We start from the raw sequence: 13,441 nt of genomic DNA, 5'->3' as shown, positions 1-13,441 counted from the left end.
ATTTTCAGTTTTGAGAACCCCAACTCTCCTTTTGGATTTGACCTCTTGGTACCCGAGTCACCAACTTAGAAGCAGTGAAGCTGTCATGTTTTTATTTTAGACAGGAGAATACAACCAGCTACAGGAATCAGCCAACAATACCTGGTGTGTGAACCCAGCATCTGGGGAGGGCATACAGCTTGGTCAACTACCTTCTAATAGCAGCATTCAGTGTAAGTAACCATGGCAACTGAGCCTCCTGGGGGTAGGCCAAGGCCATCCAGGTGCTGAATCGAACTGACTCCTTTACATTGCCCTCCTCTGTTAGCAAAAATAGAAGGAAACCCATAGAATCCAAGAATTTTTGTGCCCTAGGAAAGTTTCTCATGTCCTATACCAGAGGCTTTGAATGTTGAGTAAAACAAATATTTATTAAAAACTGTACCCCGTGTTGAGGTTAAATGTAAAGTTTAAACACTGTCAGTCCCTAGCATTCATAGTTTCATGGAGGAGATTAGAAACTAATCCAGATAATTTTAAAATCAAAAGTGTGATAACTACGTTAGAGGTGTAAAACAAAGTGCTTGTGAGACCTGAGATGGAAAAGGAGTTCCTGGGTGGAGTCTGGAGTGGATCCTGGAAGGCTGCATGAAGGAAGCTGCACTTGAGTTTGGCTTTAAAAGACAGACAGAAATTCAATTAAAAAAAGCAATACTCTCTTGTCATAGAGAACAGTCAACAAGCACATGGGAATCAAACATACCGGAGGTATCCCAAAATATCTGTCCCTCTGTCATGGTAGAATTTTCTAGCAATGGTAGCGTATAAGCTGTGACTTGTACACTATATAGCATATATGTATATGTATACATATATAGTATATACACACTTTACACACATATGGATTGCATACATGTATAATACATATACAAATACACATACACATGTACACATACACATTAGAATGATAAAAAAGCAAAGTTATAGCAGGTGCGGAATTTCACATCAGAAATCAAATACAAAATTATACAGTCTCAATCATTCTCCTCCATGCAATCAATCAGTTAATCAATTGACAAACATTTACTAAATGCCAGCTTTGTGACTGGCACTATGCAAAGTGTTAGGGGTCCAAACACAGAAATGAAGCAGTCCTTACCCTCAAACTCAGCTCCAGTCAAACTAGGCAATCCTTTCCCTGACAAGACCTGGGCACCCCTGCCTCCTTTCCTGGCTCTGATGCGTGTCTGGAATGTACTCTGTACTTGGTCTCAGCTGTTGAATTTTTCTCCAATCTTTGGAGCCCAGTTCAAATGCTGCCTCCGGCAGGAAGTTTTCTTGGACTTCCTCCTGTCCAATCAGTAACTACCTTCCCCCTTGTGAAATAAGTTAAGATTGTTGTTGTATAAATAATTAGACACATGTCACAGTGTTCACACTAAGTTTTTGGAGGAAGTCTTCTGCTATCTTTTATGCCATTGCTATGTTTTGTCAATTCTTGTTTAACTTTTTGTGTATTTGTGAGTCTTGTCTCCTCTGTTGGATTGCAAATTCCTTGAAGGCAATCTTCATATTCTATACTTTGAATATTTGCTGCATGAACGAATGAAGAAATGAAAGTTACCTGTCTCTCTCTATATTTCTAAGTGACCTTGGGTTGTCTCTTTGCTTTCAGGCCCTAGTATTTGTACCATGTTGATGGAAAAAGCTACCTTGAGGGAAGCTGGCAATGGATACATCCCCACTTGTGTAGAAAAGGATGGACATTTCTCCCCAGTGCAGTGTGACCAGGATCAGGAGAGCTGCTGGTGTGTGCTTGACAATGGTGAGGAGGTGCCAGGAACAAGAGTCACTGGAGGCCGACCCACATGTGAAAGTAAGCCATGGTTGGGACCAACCTGAGTAGGGTATGGGTCCTGGGGCTGAGCCTAGAGAGCAAAGCCTGGGACAAATCACTCTCTGCATGTCCATTGGTTCCAGTATCATTGTAATTGAAAGCACGATGATGGGTTCATTCATTCATTCAATAACTCTTTTTAAATACTTTCTATGTACCAAACACCACTTTGGAACAAACATCAAGGACAGATGTTGAAAGGAAGCAGATGTTACATGAGAAGCATGACTTGAGCTGATTGTGTAGGGAGAAAGGGCATAAAAGACTATAATGCTGGTAGAAGATTTAGAGGATGATTTTATGCATATACACACAATATGTATTCACATATATAATACACAATATACATGTGTGTATATATGTATGCACATGTGTATTATATGTATTATACAAATGCATGTGTTTGCATGTGTGTGTATAATCTATGTATTGTACTGTGTGCATGTGTACATATGTGTATGTGCACCAATCAATCAATAAACTTTTAGTAAATGCTTACTATGTGTCAGGTACTGAGGCGTGTATGAATGTATTCGCTTCTAGTCTTTCTTAATGTAAACTGGTCAAGCTATTGCCTAACTGGCTCCTTCTCTGAGTGACTGCCAAGCTGCTGGTAATGTATCAGTGGGAGAATGCCTTCAGTATGGGGTCTGGAGCAGTCCCCCCAGTTCACTGTAGTCTCAGGAAGGTTCTGCTGCCTAGAATTAAAACCCTACTTTGGGGATACAAAGAGATGAAACTCTCCTATCCAGCACAGGAAGAAAATAGTGTATTGCCTATTATTTGCCAGGCATTGTGCTAATTGCTTTTACAAATATTATCTCGTGTGATCCTCACAATAACTTTTTGAAGTAGAATGTTATTATGATCTCCATTTTATAGTTGAGGAAAATGAGGCAAATGGAGGTTAAGTGACTTACCCAGAGACAGATATGTAGGTTGAGAGGAGAGATGACCTAATTAGGATCCAGGAGACCAAGATTCTATGAGATGGATCAGAACACAATTTCTGGGGGCTAAGGTAGGCCCTACAATATCCCATACAGCTGTATCATTTTTACTGCTATCTTTTATAGGATAGCATCTTCATTTCTAAATATAATCTTTCCCTGACAACACCACTCAGTGAGTTGTCTCTTATAACCAAGAATAAAAAAAAAAAGGAAGTAGTTCAGCAAAACTAACTGTACATGACCTGAGTATACACAGCATTCCACTTCCAAAATCTTCTAAATTTGCAAAGAAGAAAGAGAGGTTCTGCTGCAACACAATACGTTTTGGATTCTGGATTCTAAGGTCCTTTCTAGCTCTTAAATTCTATCTTGTTATTCTTTGGAAGCTTTCCAAAATTCAATAGGGAGTATTATGATGTGCAGGGCTTTACTACTGGGAGTATATCAGGAAAGCAGTGGGGTGTTGGAGCAGGAAGGTTACTTGAGGGAAAGATGTAAAAAACTGCTGAGAGAGGAGAGAGAGGAGAGAGAGAGAGAGAGAGAGAGAGAGAGAGAGAGAGAGAGAGAGAGAGAGAGAGAGAGAGAGAGAGAGAGAGAGAGAGAATTTGTCCTCATTCTAATACAAAATGGACTTCCCTGGGTCACTGAGTTGTTTTCAAGACCAGGTTGCATGAAGATGCCAATATAAATAGCAGTTGGGAGATCTGCCTGGATTCCCAGGATTTCTAGGGTCATCTAGTCTAACCAGTAACTGAACAAGAATCCCTCCCACTATAAACAGGAAAAGTGATTTCCCAGTCTTTGCTGGAAGACCACCAGTCAGGGGATATGCACTCCCTCGAAAAGTGGTTCATTTAATTTGTGGACAATTCCCATTACTACAGAGAGTCCAGATTTGCCTTTTGTAGCTTCAGCAAACACAGTGGTAGCCCCTGATCCCAGAACTATTCTGTAGCTAATTAGAACAAATCTGACCCCTTTTGCATGTGTCAGCCCCTTAAATATATGAAGAAAACAAGTGTTCTTCCAAACAATCCTCATGTGACCTCATCTTAAGGTCCTCTAATATTCTGGTCGCCCTTCATCTTGTCAATAATGCCTTTCCTAAAAGAGGGTTCCATATACTCCAGATATTATCGGATCAGAGAAGAATACAGAAGTATTATCAGTTCCCTAGGCCTGCACACGATGCCTGTCTTATTAAAACCAAGGTGGTACTTAGGGTAATTAGAGCCCTGGGTCTGGAGTCAGGAAGACCTCAGTTCAAATCCAGCCTCAGACACTCTAGAAAAGTCACTTTGCCTCTACCTGATTCAATATCCTTGTCTCTAAAATGGGGATAATAATAGCACCTACCTATCAGGGTTGTTGTAAGGACCAAATGAGATAATATTTATAAAGTGTTTAGTATAATGCCTGGCACATGGTAGGCATTTAATAAACGCATTTCCTTCCTTCTAAGCTCAGTCTAACAGCATTAGTGGTTTTGACAGCAGCATCGTGCTGTTGACTCACCTTTTGACCATAACTGACTTGTTGCCAAGATCTATTCATTCTACCTTTGCAATATCTCTTGAATGTGTCCTCTTCTCTACTCTGATATTGTCACCATCCTGGTTCACACCCTCATTACCTCATGCCTGGATTATTGGAATAACCTATTGGTGGATCTGCCTGTCTCCCAACCCATCCTCCAATCAGCAGCCCAAGTCAATTTCTTAATGTATAGGTAAGATCATGTTGCCCCTTCCTCCCTACTTAGTAAACTCCAATGTCTCCCTATGATCTCCAGGATCAAAAATAAAAACCTCTGACTTTTAAAGTCCTTCATCACCTGTCTCCTACCTATCTTCCCAGTCTTTTTATACCTTACTCTCTGCCATATATACCTTGATCCAAATGATACTGCTCTCCTTGATGTTCCTTAAACAACACATTTTCACTTGCTGTCTTTCATGCTTGGGATTCTCTCCCTTTTCATCTTTCCCTCCTGGCTTCTAAATCTCAGCAAAGATCTGAATGAAACCTTTCTGGTCCCCTTTAATGCTAGGATCCTCCTGAGATTATCTCCAATTCATCTTGTATATATCTTATTTGTACATAATTCTTTGCATGTTATCTCCTCCCTTCAATTGTATGCTCCTTGAGGGAAGGGGCTGGTTTTTTGTTTTGTTTTGGCCTTTATATAGTGTCTGGCATGTGGATGCTTGTTAAATGTTTGTTGATGTACGTTGGCTGAAACACACTGATCTTTTGCCTTCCCTATCTTGTGTTTATGAAGTTAAAGTTAGTTCTTTCACTCAGAGGTGATATTTTATACTTATCTCTATCAAGTTTTTTTTTTTTCCGTTTGATTCAATTCAGTGTTACAACCTGTCAAGATCTTTTTGCTTTCTGACTCATCCACTGACAGTTTAGGGTTGTCTGTAAATTTGAAATGTGTATCACTTATGCTTTTATCCAAGCTATGAATAAAAACACTAATTAGCTCAAGGCTAATCACAGAACCAAGAACTGCTCTACTAGAGAACTTCCAAGATGACCGTGAGCCTTAATGATAGGTCTTTGGGTCCATTATTCAACCATCTCTAAATCCACCTAACTGTACCATTTGTCTAGCTCACATTTCTTTAACCTTTCTACAAGAATTTCATGAGAGAACTGCTTTGCTAAAATCAAGGCTAACTATACTTAGAGCATCCTCTTGATCTAAACAGTCTAGTAGCAACCCTGTCAAAAAAACTCCTGAGGTTGGTCTGCCATAATATGTTCTTGATGAAACCAAGGTGTCTTTTTGTGATCACCACTTCCATTTCTAAATGTTCACTAACTATCCCTTTAGGAATATGACCTAGATTTTTCCAGGAATGAAAGTCAAGCTTATGGACCTATATATATTTCATACACCCTACTCTCTCTTAATTGGGAAAATGGGACAATATCTGCCCTCCTTCAGTCCTGTGGGTGCTTTGAATCTGTTTGACAATGGGATTGTGCTGCAGATCTAAAACCAAGAACTTTTTAAGGTCTTCCATCAAATAGATATTCCGTCAGGAATATCTATTCCTGATATGTGCAGTAGAACAGATGATAGAAAAGCAAGAGGCATAAGCTCACATTATCAGCTTTCCACCATACTGGGGTAGGGAGACACTCTATTAAAAAGATGCTATGATGGAAAGAATGCTGAACTAGGAGACTGGAGACTTTCCTACTAGTATTAGCTCTATCACTAGAGCTAATGAGATGTGATAATTGGACATATCTTCAGTTTCCTCATCTGTAAAATTGGAATAATAATTTTTATTCTTTTTACTTTGTGAAGGCATTGTAAGGAAATTACTTTGTAAATTGCTAGGTACTTTATAGATTCAAATTATCATTAATGATTACTAATGGGCATTTATTTTATTATTATTAATTATCATTGGATGGTGAAAGTGGCTATTGTGACTTCTTCTATATGATTAATAAGAGCTACTGTAGGTATAGAGTTATAAAAAGAGCCTTGGATTACAAGTTGGGAAGCCTGGGTTCTTTATTTCAATTTTTACCATTTACATGTTTAGGATTTTCATCCTAGTTTGTGCCTAGGGAATAGTAGCTAGCTCGCAGAAAGTGTTTTATCAAGGCTTGCTGAGTCGCTGACTAAGCGAATCATTTAAACTCAGGACCTCCGCTCCCTTATCTCTAAAATGAAAGTATCGGGGACCAGGTGATTTCCCAGGTTCCTTTTGGCTCTTGAAAGCTAGGATTCTGCCCCAGAAATGTAATAGCGGCAGAAGAGCTTTGTAAAATACAAATTACTGTACCTATGTAAGGGATGATTGTTCCTGAGCCTGGGGTATTAGTTCTATAATCTTATTTGACCTGACATTCCTGTCCTTGTCCTAGTTTCTCATGCATCCTGATCAGGCAACTAGGAAACAGGAAAAGCCATTCACAAGCTGTGGAATGTGTCACAGTAAGGGATCAGCACAGGTCTGTGGTTCAGCATTAGTGGGGACATTTGCCAAGTACGCATATGTCACTTTGTTTTGCACATTGGATACAATGAGGGTTTTCACCAGAATAGTCTCCACAGAATTTTCCTTGTAAGACTCATAGCCTATTAGTGCTGGAAAGAACCTTTGTAATCCTCCCTCTGCTTACAGATGGGAAAACTGAGGCCCAAAAATCTTGCCAAAGTCACCTAGCAAGGTAGTGGCAAAACTAGACAGGCCTCTAAGTCTCAATGTTCTAACCTTTTCCCCAAGCCTCCTTCACTGTGACCTTTTAACATATGAGGAATCAAATTGATCATATAATTGTATTAAAGCTATATAAAAACCAGTTTGGGGAATTGAGGGTGCTTAGCCTGGACAAGAGAATAATGTAGAGGAGGAGGTGGGGCATTATCGCTGCCTTCAATTATGTGGAGGGCTTTAAGGTTAGTTAGACTGATTCTCTTTGACTCCAGAAGGCAGATCTAGGAACAGGGAGTGGATGAAATAGAGAGGCACATTTGAGCTTAGTATGAGGCCAGGCTTCCATAGCAAATAGAGCTAGTCAAAAGAAGCTAAAAGTCTTTCAGTGGATTTTGTCAGGGGTTTCTCACTTCCCTATCCATCTCTATCTTATGGAATTCTGACTTCTTTAAAAGTATGATTTGAATACCTGCTTTCTCTCTCTCTATTATATTTGATATATTTCCCATCTCTTCATATATATACTTGGTGAAGCCCTTTTGTAGATCACAAGTTTCCTGAGGGCAGGGGCTGATTGATTTTTATTTTTGTTTCATTGGTGCCCATCATAGTGCTTTGAAAGTGACTTAATCAATGGTTGTTGAATTGAATTGTTGAATTGAATGTTGGTGAGGGGTACAGAGTATCCAAACTGAAAGAGATCTTGCAAGTCATCTGGTAATATCTGTCTTCAAATAGATGCCCTCTGATGCTCCTTTCAGTTCTGGAATTCCATGGTTCTTTGAGCCCTCTCCCAGGAATGATTTATAACTTCAGGACAGTATGGGGACTTTGATGGGACTAGTGGAAAGGCTGAAGGACGCACTTGCTTGGCAATATGGGAGTGTGAATAAAATTAAGAGTGTTGTCAGCAAAGGTGTCAACATCTTATGTAATATTTGTAAATTGATGAGTCAAATCTCTTGACAGCTAATTCAAAACATTCATTATTCTGGTCCCAAAAGGGGAAGCTAGAAAAAAAAGACTTACAAAATCTCTCTCTCTCTCTCTCTCTCTCTCTCTCTCTCTCTCTCTCTCTCTCTCTCACACACACACACACACACACACACACTCACACACACACACACAAGCACACTCAGAGAAGGGGGTTATCTAAGCAAAAGCAATAAGACAGAAAAAAAGATAGTGATATTTATATGACATATTAGCATTCACAACATGCCTTCCCACACTTTCTTTTTCTTGACCTCCATGCCCTGGTTGCTTCTTAAACAGGCCTATTCAATGAATAGGCCTTGCCTCACCCTAAGTAAGTACCTGCAAAGACCTTGGCCTAAAGGGCCCAAGGTCTCCCAGTGCATCCTGGGTCATCTCCAGTCATCCTGAGGAATATCAGGTCTCTGGATTCATATGGCTCTGGAGGAGAAGTGAGGCTGGTGACCTGCACAGCCCTCCCTCACTCAAAACAAGGTCAAGTTCAAGTCATGTCATCATTTCTCTAATGGCATGGTCTTCTTTGGCAACGAAGGATAAACACAATCCCACACTTAATCCATTTGATCCTCCCAAATAAACCTGTAAGGCAGGCAAGGTAGGTATTATTAATACCATTTTTAACAGAAGAAGTGACACAGCCAGTGAGTGGTTGAGCCAGGGTTTACATCCAGAAACTGTGATCTTTGCCCTTTCTTACTCCAGTAGCCTGAGAGTGTTCATACAGCTCTAAATTCCTTACTCCATATTGCTCAGAGGCATCTTGTTGAAATGGAAAGATCAGAAGACTGGAGGGAGAAGGGATCAAGAAACAGGTTTAAGTCTCAAGTTTTCTGCCGATTAAATGTGTGATCTTGGGCAAGTACTCTTAAATTCAATAAACATTTGTAAAATAGATCCCATTAAATATACAGAGAACTTTGGGAGGTGCTGGGAAAGATTCAAAGGACAGATCTTACCTGCCCTCTTGAAATTAGAAGTCTAGTTTAGGATTACAAAGTATATACAATGATAACACCAAAAAATGTCACAAAGTTTGATGAGACCATAGCAGGAAAATAGCATTTGAGCCTTCAGGAGGGAGATGGCATATGAGCTAGGACTTGCAGAATGGATAGAACTTTGTATGCAAAGATGGGTGGAGAAGGAGTTTGAGAAATGAGAAAAAAGAATGAGCAAAGGTTTATAGATATGCAAGCATATGGGGACTGTGAATGCTTTGATAGGTATGTAATGTATGTGTGTGTGTATGTGTTGATGTGTTATTAGTGGGAAATAAAGCAGGGAAGGGAGGTAGGTGACACGTTGTGGATGGCCTTGAAGGAGTTTGTATTTTACTGGGTAGGCAATGGAGAATTCTCAAAGGGTTTTGTGCAGAACCTTTCCAGCTTGATAGATTTCCATCTGTTGAGGCTGCTTTATAGAACACATCTGTTTCCCATGGATTTCATATACATTGTTTTATTTATCTAGAATCACTTTTGAGGTGGAAAATGACTTCAGAGGTCATTTAACTTAACCCTATCATTTTATGGGGCTAGCTACACTGTTAATCCAGGAGAAAAGAAGATTAACTCCCCCTTCCCCCTAGACCTCATTCATTGTAGTCTCCTTTCTCCTCCATGAGACATAAGATTGGTAAGTCTTCACTGAAGCTGGGGTGAAAAGGATTGCTTTTTCTTCAGTAAAGAAGAAATCAGCGGCCTACATGTGAGTGCCAGGGTTGTTGTGAGGATAAAATCAGATAATATTTGTAAAGCAAATTTTAAAGTGTAATGTAAATAGTAATTAAATTATTATCCACTACACCATGCTGCCTGATATAATGCTACAGACATTATCACCATCCTCATTTAATGGTTAGGAAAACTATTCAGACAGGTTAACTGATTTGATCATTGTCACACAGTAAGGGTTCAAGGCAGGATTTGCACATAGATCTTCCTGTTTCCAAAGCCAGAATTTTCCTGCCTCATAATGTCTCTCCAGGGATTCTTATGTTACCCCTCCTTTATGAATCATTGTTTGCCATATGTTACAGCCTGCATGTGTATCCTGTATGTCTTTCCATTTTCTTTTGGGTTAACAATGAATGGAATTCTTTCAGGTTTGTGATGTTCTATGATTCTTAGCTTTATAGCATTACTGGGAGAATATTTAATGTTAAAGAGATGGATTTTTGTGCCAGCCAGCAGCTTGGAACCACCGAAGAACTGTGTAATTTCCCAAATGAGATCCAGCCTTTCATCCTCTCCCTTCTTTTTCCTCCTCCCCAATTCTAAGCCCAAGGCCTGCCCAAGATATATGTTCAAGGGGCTATCTTTGCAATTGCAGGCTATAGTGTGGCCAATATACGTTTTCCTCCACTTTGCCTGTATTAGTACTTAAGAATGCGAATCATTTATCTCCCATTCCTCCTAGGTCCTCAGTGTCCACTGCCCTTCAAAGCCTCTGATGTAATCCATGGAGTAGTTCTTTGTGAGAAGGGGACAGACCAAGGACAGGCTGTTCAGCAATGCCAGATTATATGTCTCCAGGGCTATGGAAATACTTTGCCCCGGGGGCCATTTATATGCAATGCAGAGAATCAGCGCTGGATTTCAGAGCCTCCTCTGCCCCAGGCTTGTCAGAGTAAGTAGATGTGGAATTGATCTTTCTTTATAACTCACTTAGTCATGTGGTGTTCCCATAGGTGCTATATGGTTTTTACGAATGTAATATGTTTGGGTATGTCTTTAATTTGAAAACTCAACATAGTTTGGGTTTTTTTTTTTTGTATTCAAAAAAATGCCCCAGCAACCAACTAGAGGACTCTAGTTGAATGCGTTGTTCCAGATGAGCTCCAGATATTCCACCAGGTGGAATGGGAATGTTTAGTTGTAGGATCAAGTGTAGGTGTATAATGTGAAAGTTGCTGAGCACTTTTCAGGGATGCTTTATAACTGTGGTATCCACCTGATTGACTCAACTCTCACCTGTGATTCCAAGAAGCTGTAGCATATGCAACAGGCACACTGGTAAACCATTTAGGCAGATAGTCTAAACCAGATTGGGAGTAGCCAAGAAGTCTCAAACCCCTCAGTGATTTAGGGAGGTGTCTACTCCAAGCATGTGAAGATTTTCCCAAGTGGAATGGGCAGATGAGAACAATTTGTTCCCACATCAATGAAGGCAGCTGAAACAGGTGCTATGGAGAGGTCCGAGGTGCCAAGGTCATCCACTGCACCCTGAGCCATCACCAGTCATTTTGACTTTTGTCTTGCCAGTTGGACTTTGATGACTCTGGAAGAGAGGGTGAGGTTGATGACTTTGCACAACTCTGCTTCACTTCAATTTATGCACAAATTAAAAGATATCACCCATAACATTTTACTACTTTTACCTATCTCAAAGTCCTATGGTGACAGGCAAGTGACAAAGCAGCAGGTATGGATATACTTGCAGTCACAAGGTAGTATTTGAAACTGTAGTTACAACCCTGTACCCAGGTGACTCAGGCCATAGCACTGTCTCCTCCCTGGACTGAAGCAGCAGGAGGATATGACAGCATCCTAGGTGTCTCAGCAGCCTTTTTGAAGGACTGCACTACATACCTCCTAATGTGAAGTGAAAAGGTGCCTCCAAAATTGTCTGCTTCATTCAATCCTAGACTACTGACTACAGAAGGCAGGAATCCCTTCCTATAGTCAAAACACATACACACACAAATGTATAAAAACTTTTACAAGGATGATTCCATTCACTATCAGTGCCTTGGATATAATCATGCTTATGGATAGCATGAAATTCAGTATACCCGAGAAACAAATAACTCTTGTTGTGAGAGAACTGAGCAGGTATCACATTCAAATAGAAGCCTTGAGTGAAAAAATACTGGCAAATGAAGTCCAGCTTACTGAAGTTAGAGCTGGATACACATTTTTCTGGAGTGTCCACAGTGATGGGGAGCACATGAAGCCAGCATGGGTTTTGTAATCAAAACTAATCTAGTCAATGAACTTATACATCTATCAAAAGGAATGAACAGGCTCACGACAACATGATTGCCACTTGTAGGAAAGTGCCATTCTACCACCAAATCCTCATGAGGTAGAGAAAAATTTTATGAAGACCTAGAGACACTCATCATCAATGTGATGAAAGAAGAAAAGCTTATAATTCTGAGTGACTTTAGTGGCAGAGTAGGCAAAGACTACCAGACATAGTTCTTGGGAGGAATGGAGTTGGAAACAGAAACAGCAATCGTCATTTACTACTGAAGACTTTTGCATCTCATAATGTTCTAATCACCAACTGGGTAGTGGCTTCCATTTACCTAAATGCAACAAAACTTTGTGGATGTATCCTTGCAGCAAACATGGGCATTTAATCGACTATGTGATTGTAAGGAGAAGAGACAGACAGGATGTGAGAGTGACAAAGGCAATGTATGGTGCAGAATGCTGGACTGAACATAGTCTTATCTTCTCCAAGCAAAATATTCACTTTCAGCAAAAGTGGTGGCCCCAAGGCAAGATGACTACCAGATGACTGAATGTCTACAGATTAGAGCATGTCTCTGAGGTGGAACAGTTTGTTGCTAACTTGGAGGAAAAGTTGAGCTAACACATGATTGGAAACAGTGGAATAGCTTTCAGAGATTTGGTGTACAGTTTTGCATTTATTCATATGGGGCAGATCACCCACAAACATCAAGACTGGTTTGACAAAAATGATGGGGAAATTCAGAAACACTCACCAAAAAACAAGAATTTCACAGTTTATGAGCAGGATAGTTCATTCATCTTTAGGAAGGCAGCATTTAACTCCATCAAAATTAAAGTACAAGCAAAGCTTAGACAGATGTAAGATTCTTGGCTCAGTAAGAAAGCAGCCGAAATTCAGTTTTATGCTGATAGTAACAATCCAAAGTGCTTTTATGTTGCTCTGAAGGCCAAAGACTTATGGTGCATCTTAACTACTCAGTGCTGATAGAGCCACATTGATTAGTGATATGGGCATGATTGTGGAAAGGGACTGAGAACTTCCATAGAGTTCTCAACAGACCATCATTAATCAAAGCTGAAACCACTAACCATATACCTCAGGTTGCAGTCAATCCCTCGCTAGCTGAACTTCCAACTAAAGAAAAGTTTTGGATGCCAGTAGGCTCCTCTCATATGGCAAAGCCCCTGGTGATGATTCCATTCCAGCTGAGATTTACAAAACAAGGAGTCCACTGCTCATGCAAAAACTGAAATTTTCCAGGTTAATTGACAGGAGGAGGTCATCCCCCAGGAATTCAAGGATGCCTACATTATCCGGCTCTATAAAGGAAATGGAAACAGGTTGGAGGAAATAGGGAAATAGAGAGGCACAGGGGGATCTTTCTCTTAGTTATTGTCAGCAAGGTTCTTACCAAAATCCTCTGTAGTAGGCTAATCCTTCACCTG

At 40.2% G+C, this 13,441-nt stretch overlaps 1 protein-coding gene across 1 annotated transcript in view; it reads left to right on the top strand.

Moving 5' to 3' along the window:
* TG (thyroglobulin) overlaps positions 1–13,441 on the top strand; it is a 366,261-nt gene that overhangs the window by 37,932 nt on the left and 314,888 nt on the right. The window contains exons 15-17 of the mRNA XM_072606558.1: positions 101–212; positions 1,655–1,855; positions 10,431–10,640. Coding sequence (XP_072462659.1) covers positions 101–212; positions 1,655–1,855; positions 10,431–10,640 — 523 coding nt within the window. The remainder of the gene's footprint in view (positions 1–100; positions 213–1,654; positions 1,856–10,430; positions 10,641–13,441) is intronic.

The sequence above is a fragment of the Notamacropus eugenii genome, chromosome 4, assembly GCF_028372415.1.
Source record: "Notamacropus eugenii isolate mMacEug1 chromosome 4, mMacEug1.pri_v2, whole genome shotgun sequence".
NCBI lineage: Eukaryota > Metazoa > Chordata > Mammalia > Diprotodontia > Macropodidae > Notamacropus > Notamacropus eugenii.
Note: the sequence above shows the minus strand (reverse complement) of the source record. Positions and strands in the feature narration are given on the sequence as shown.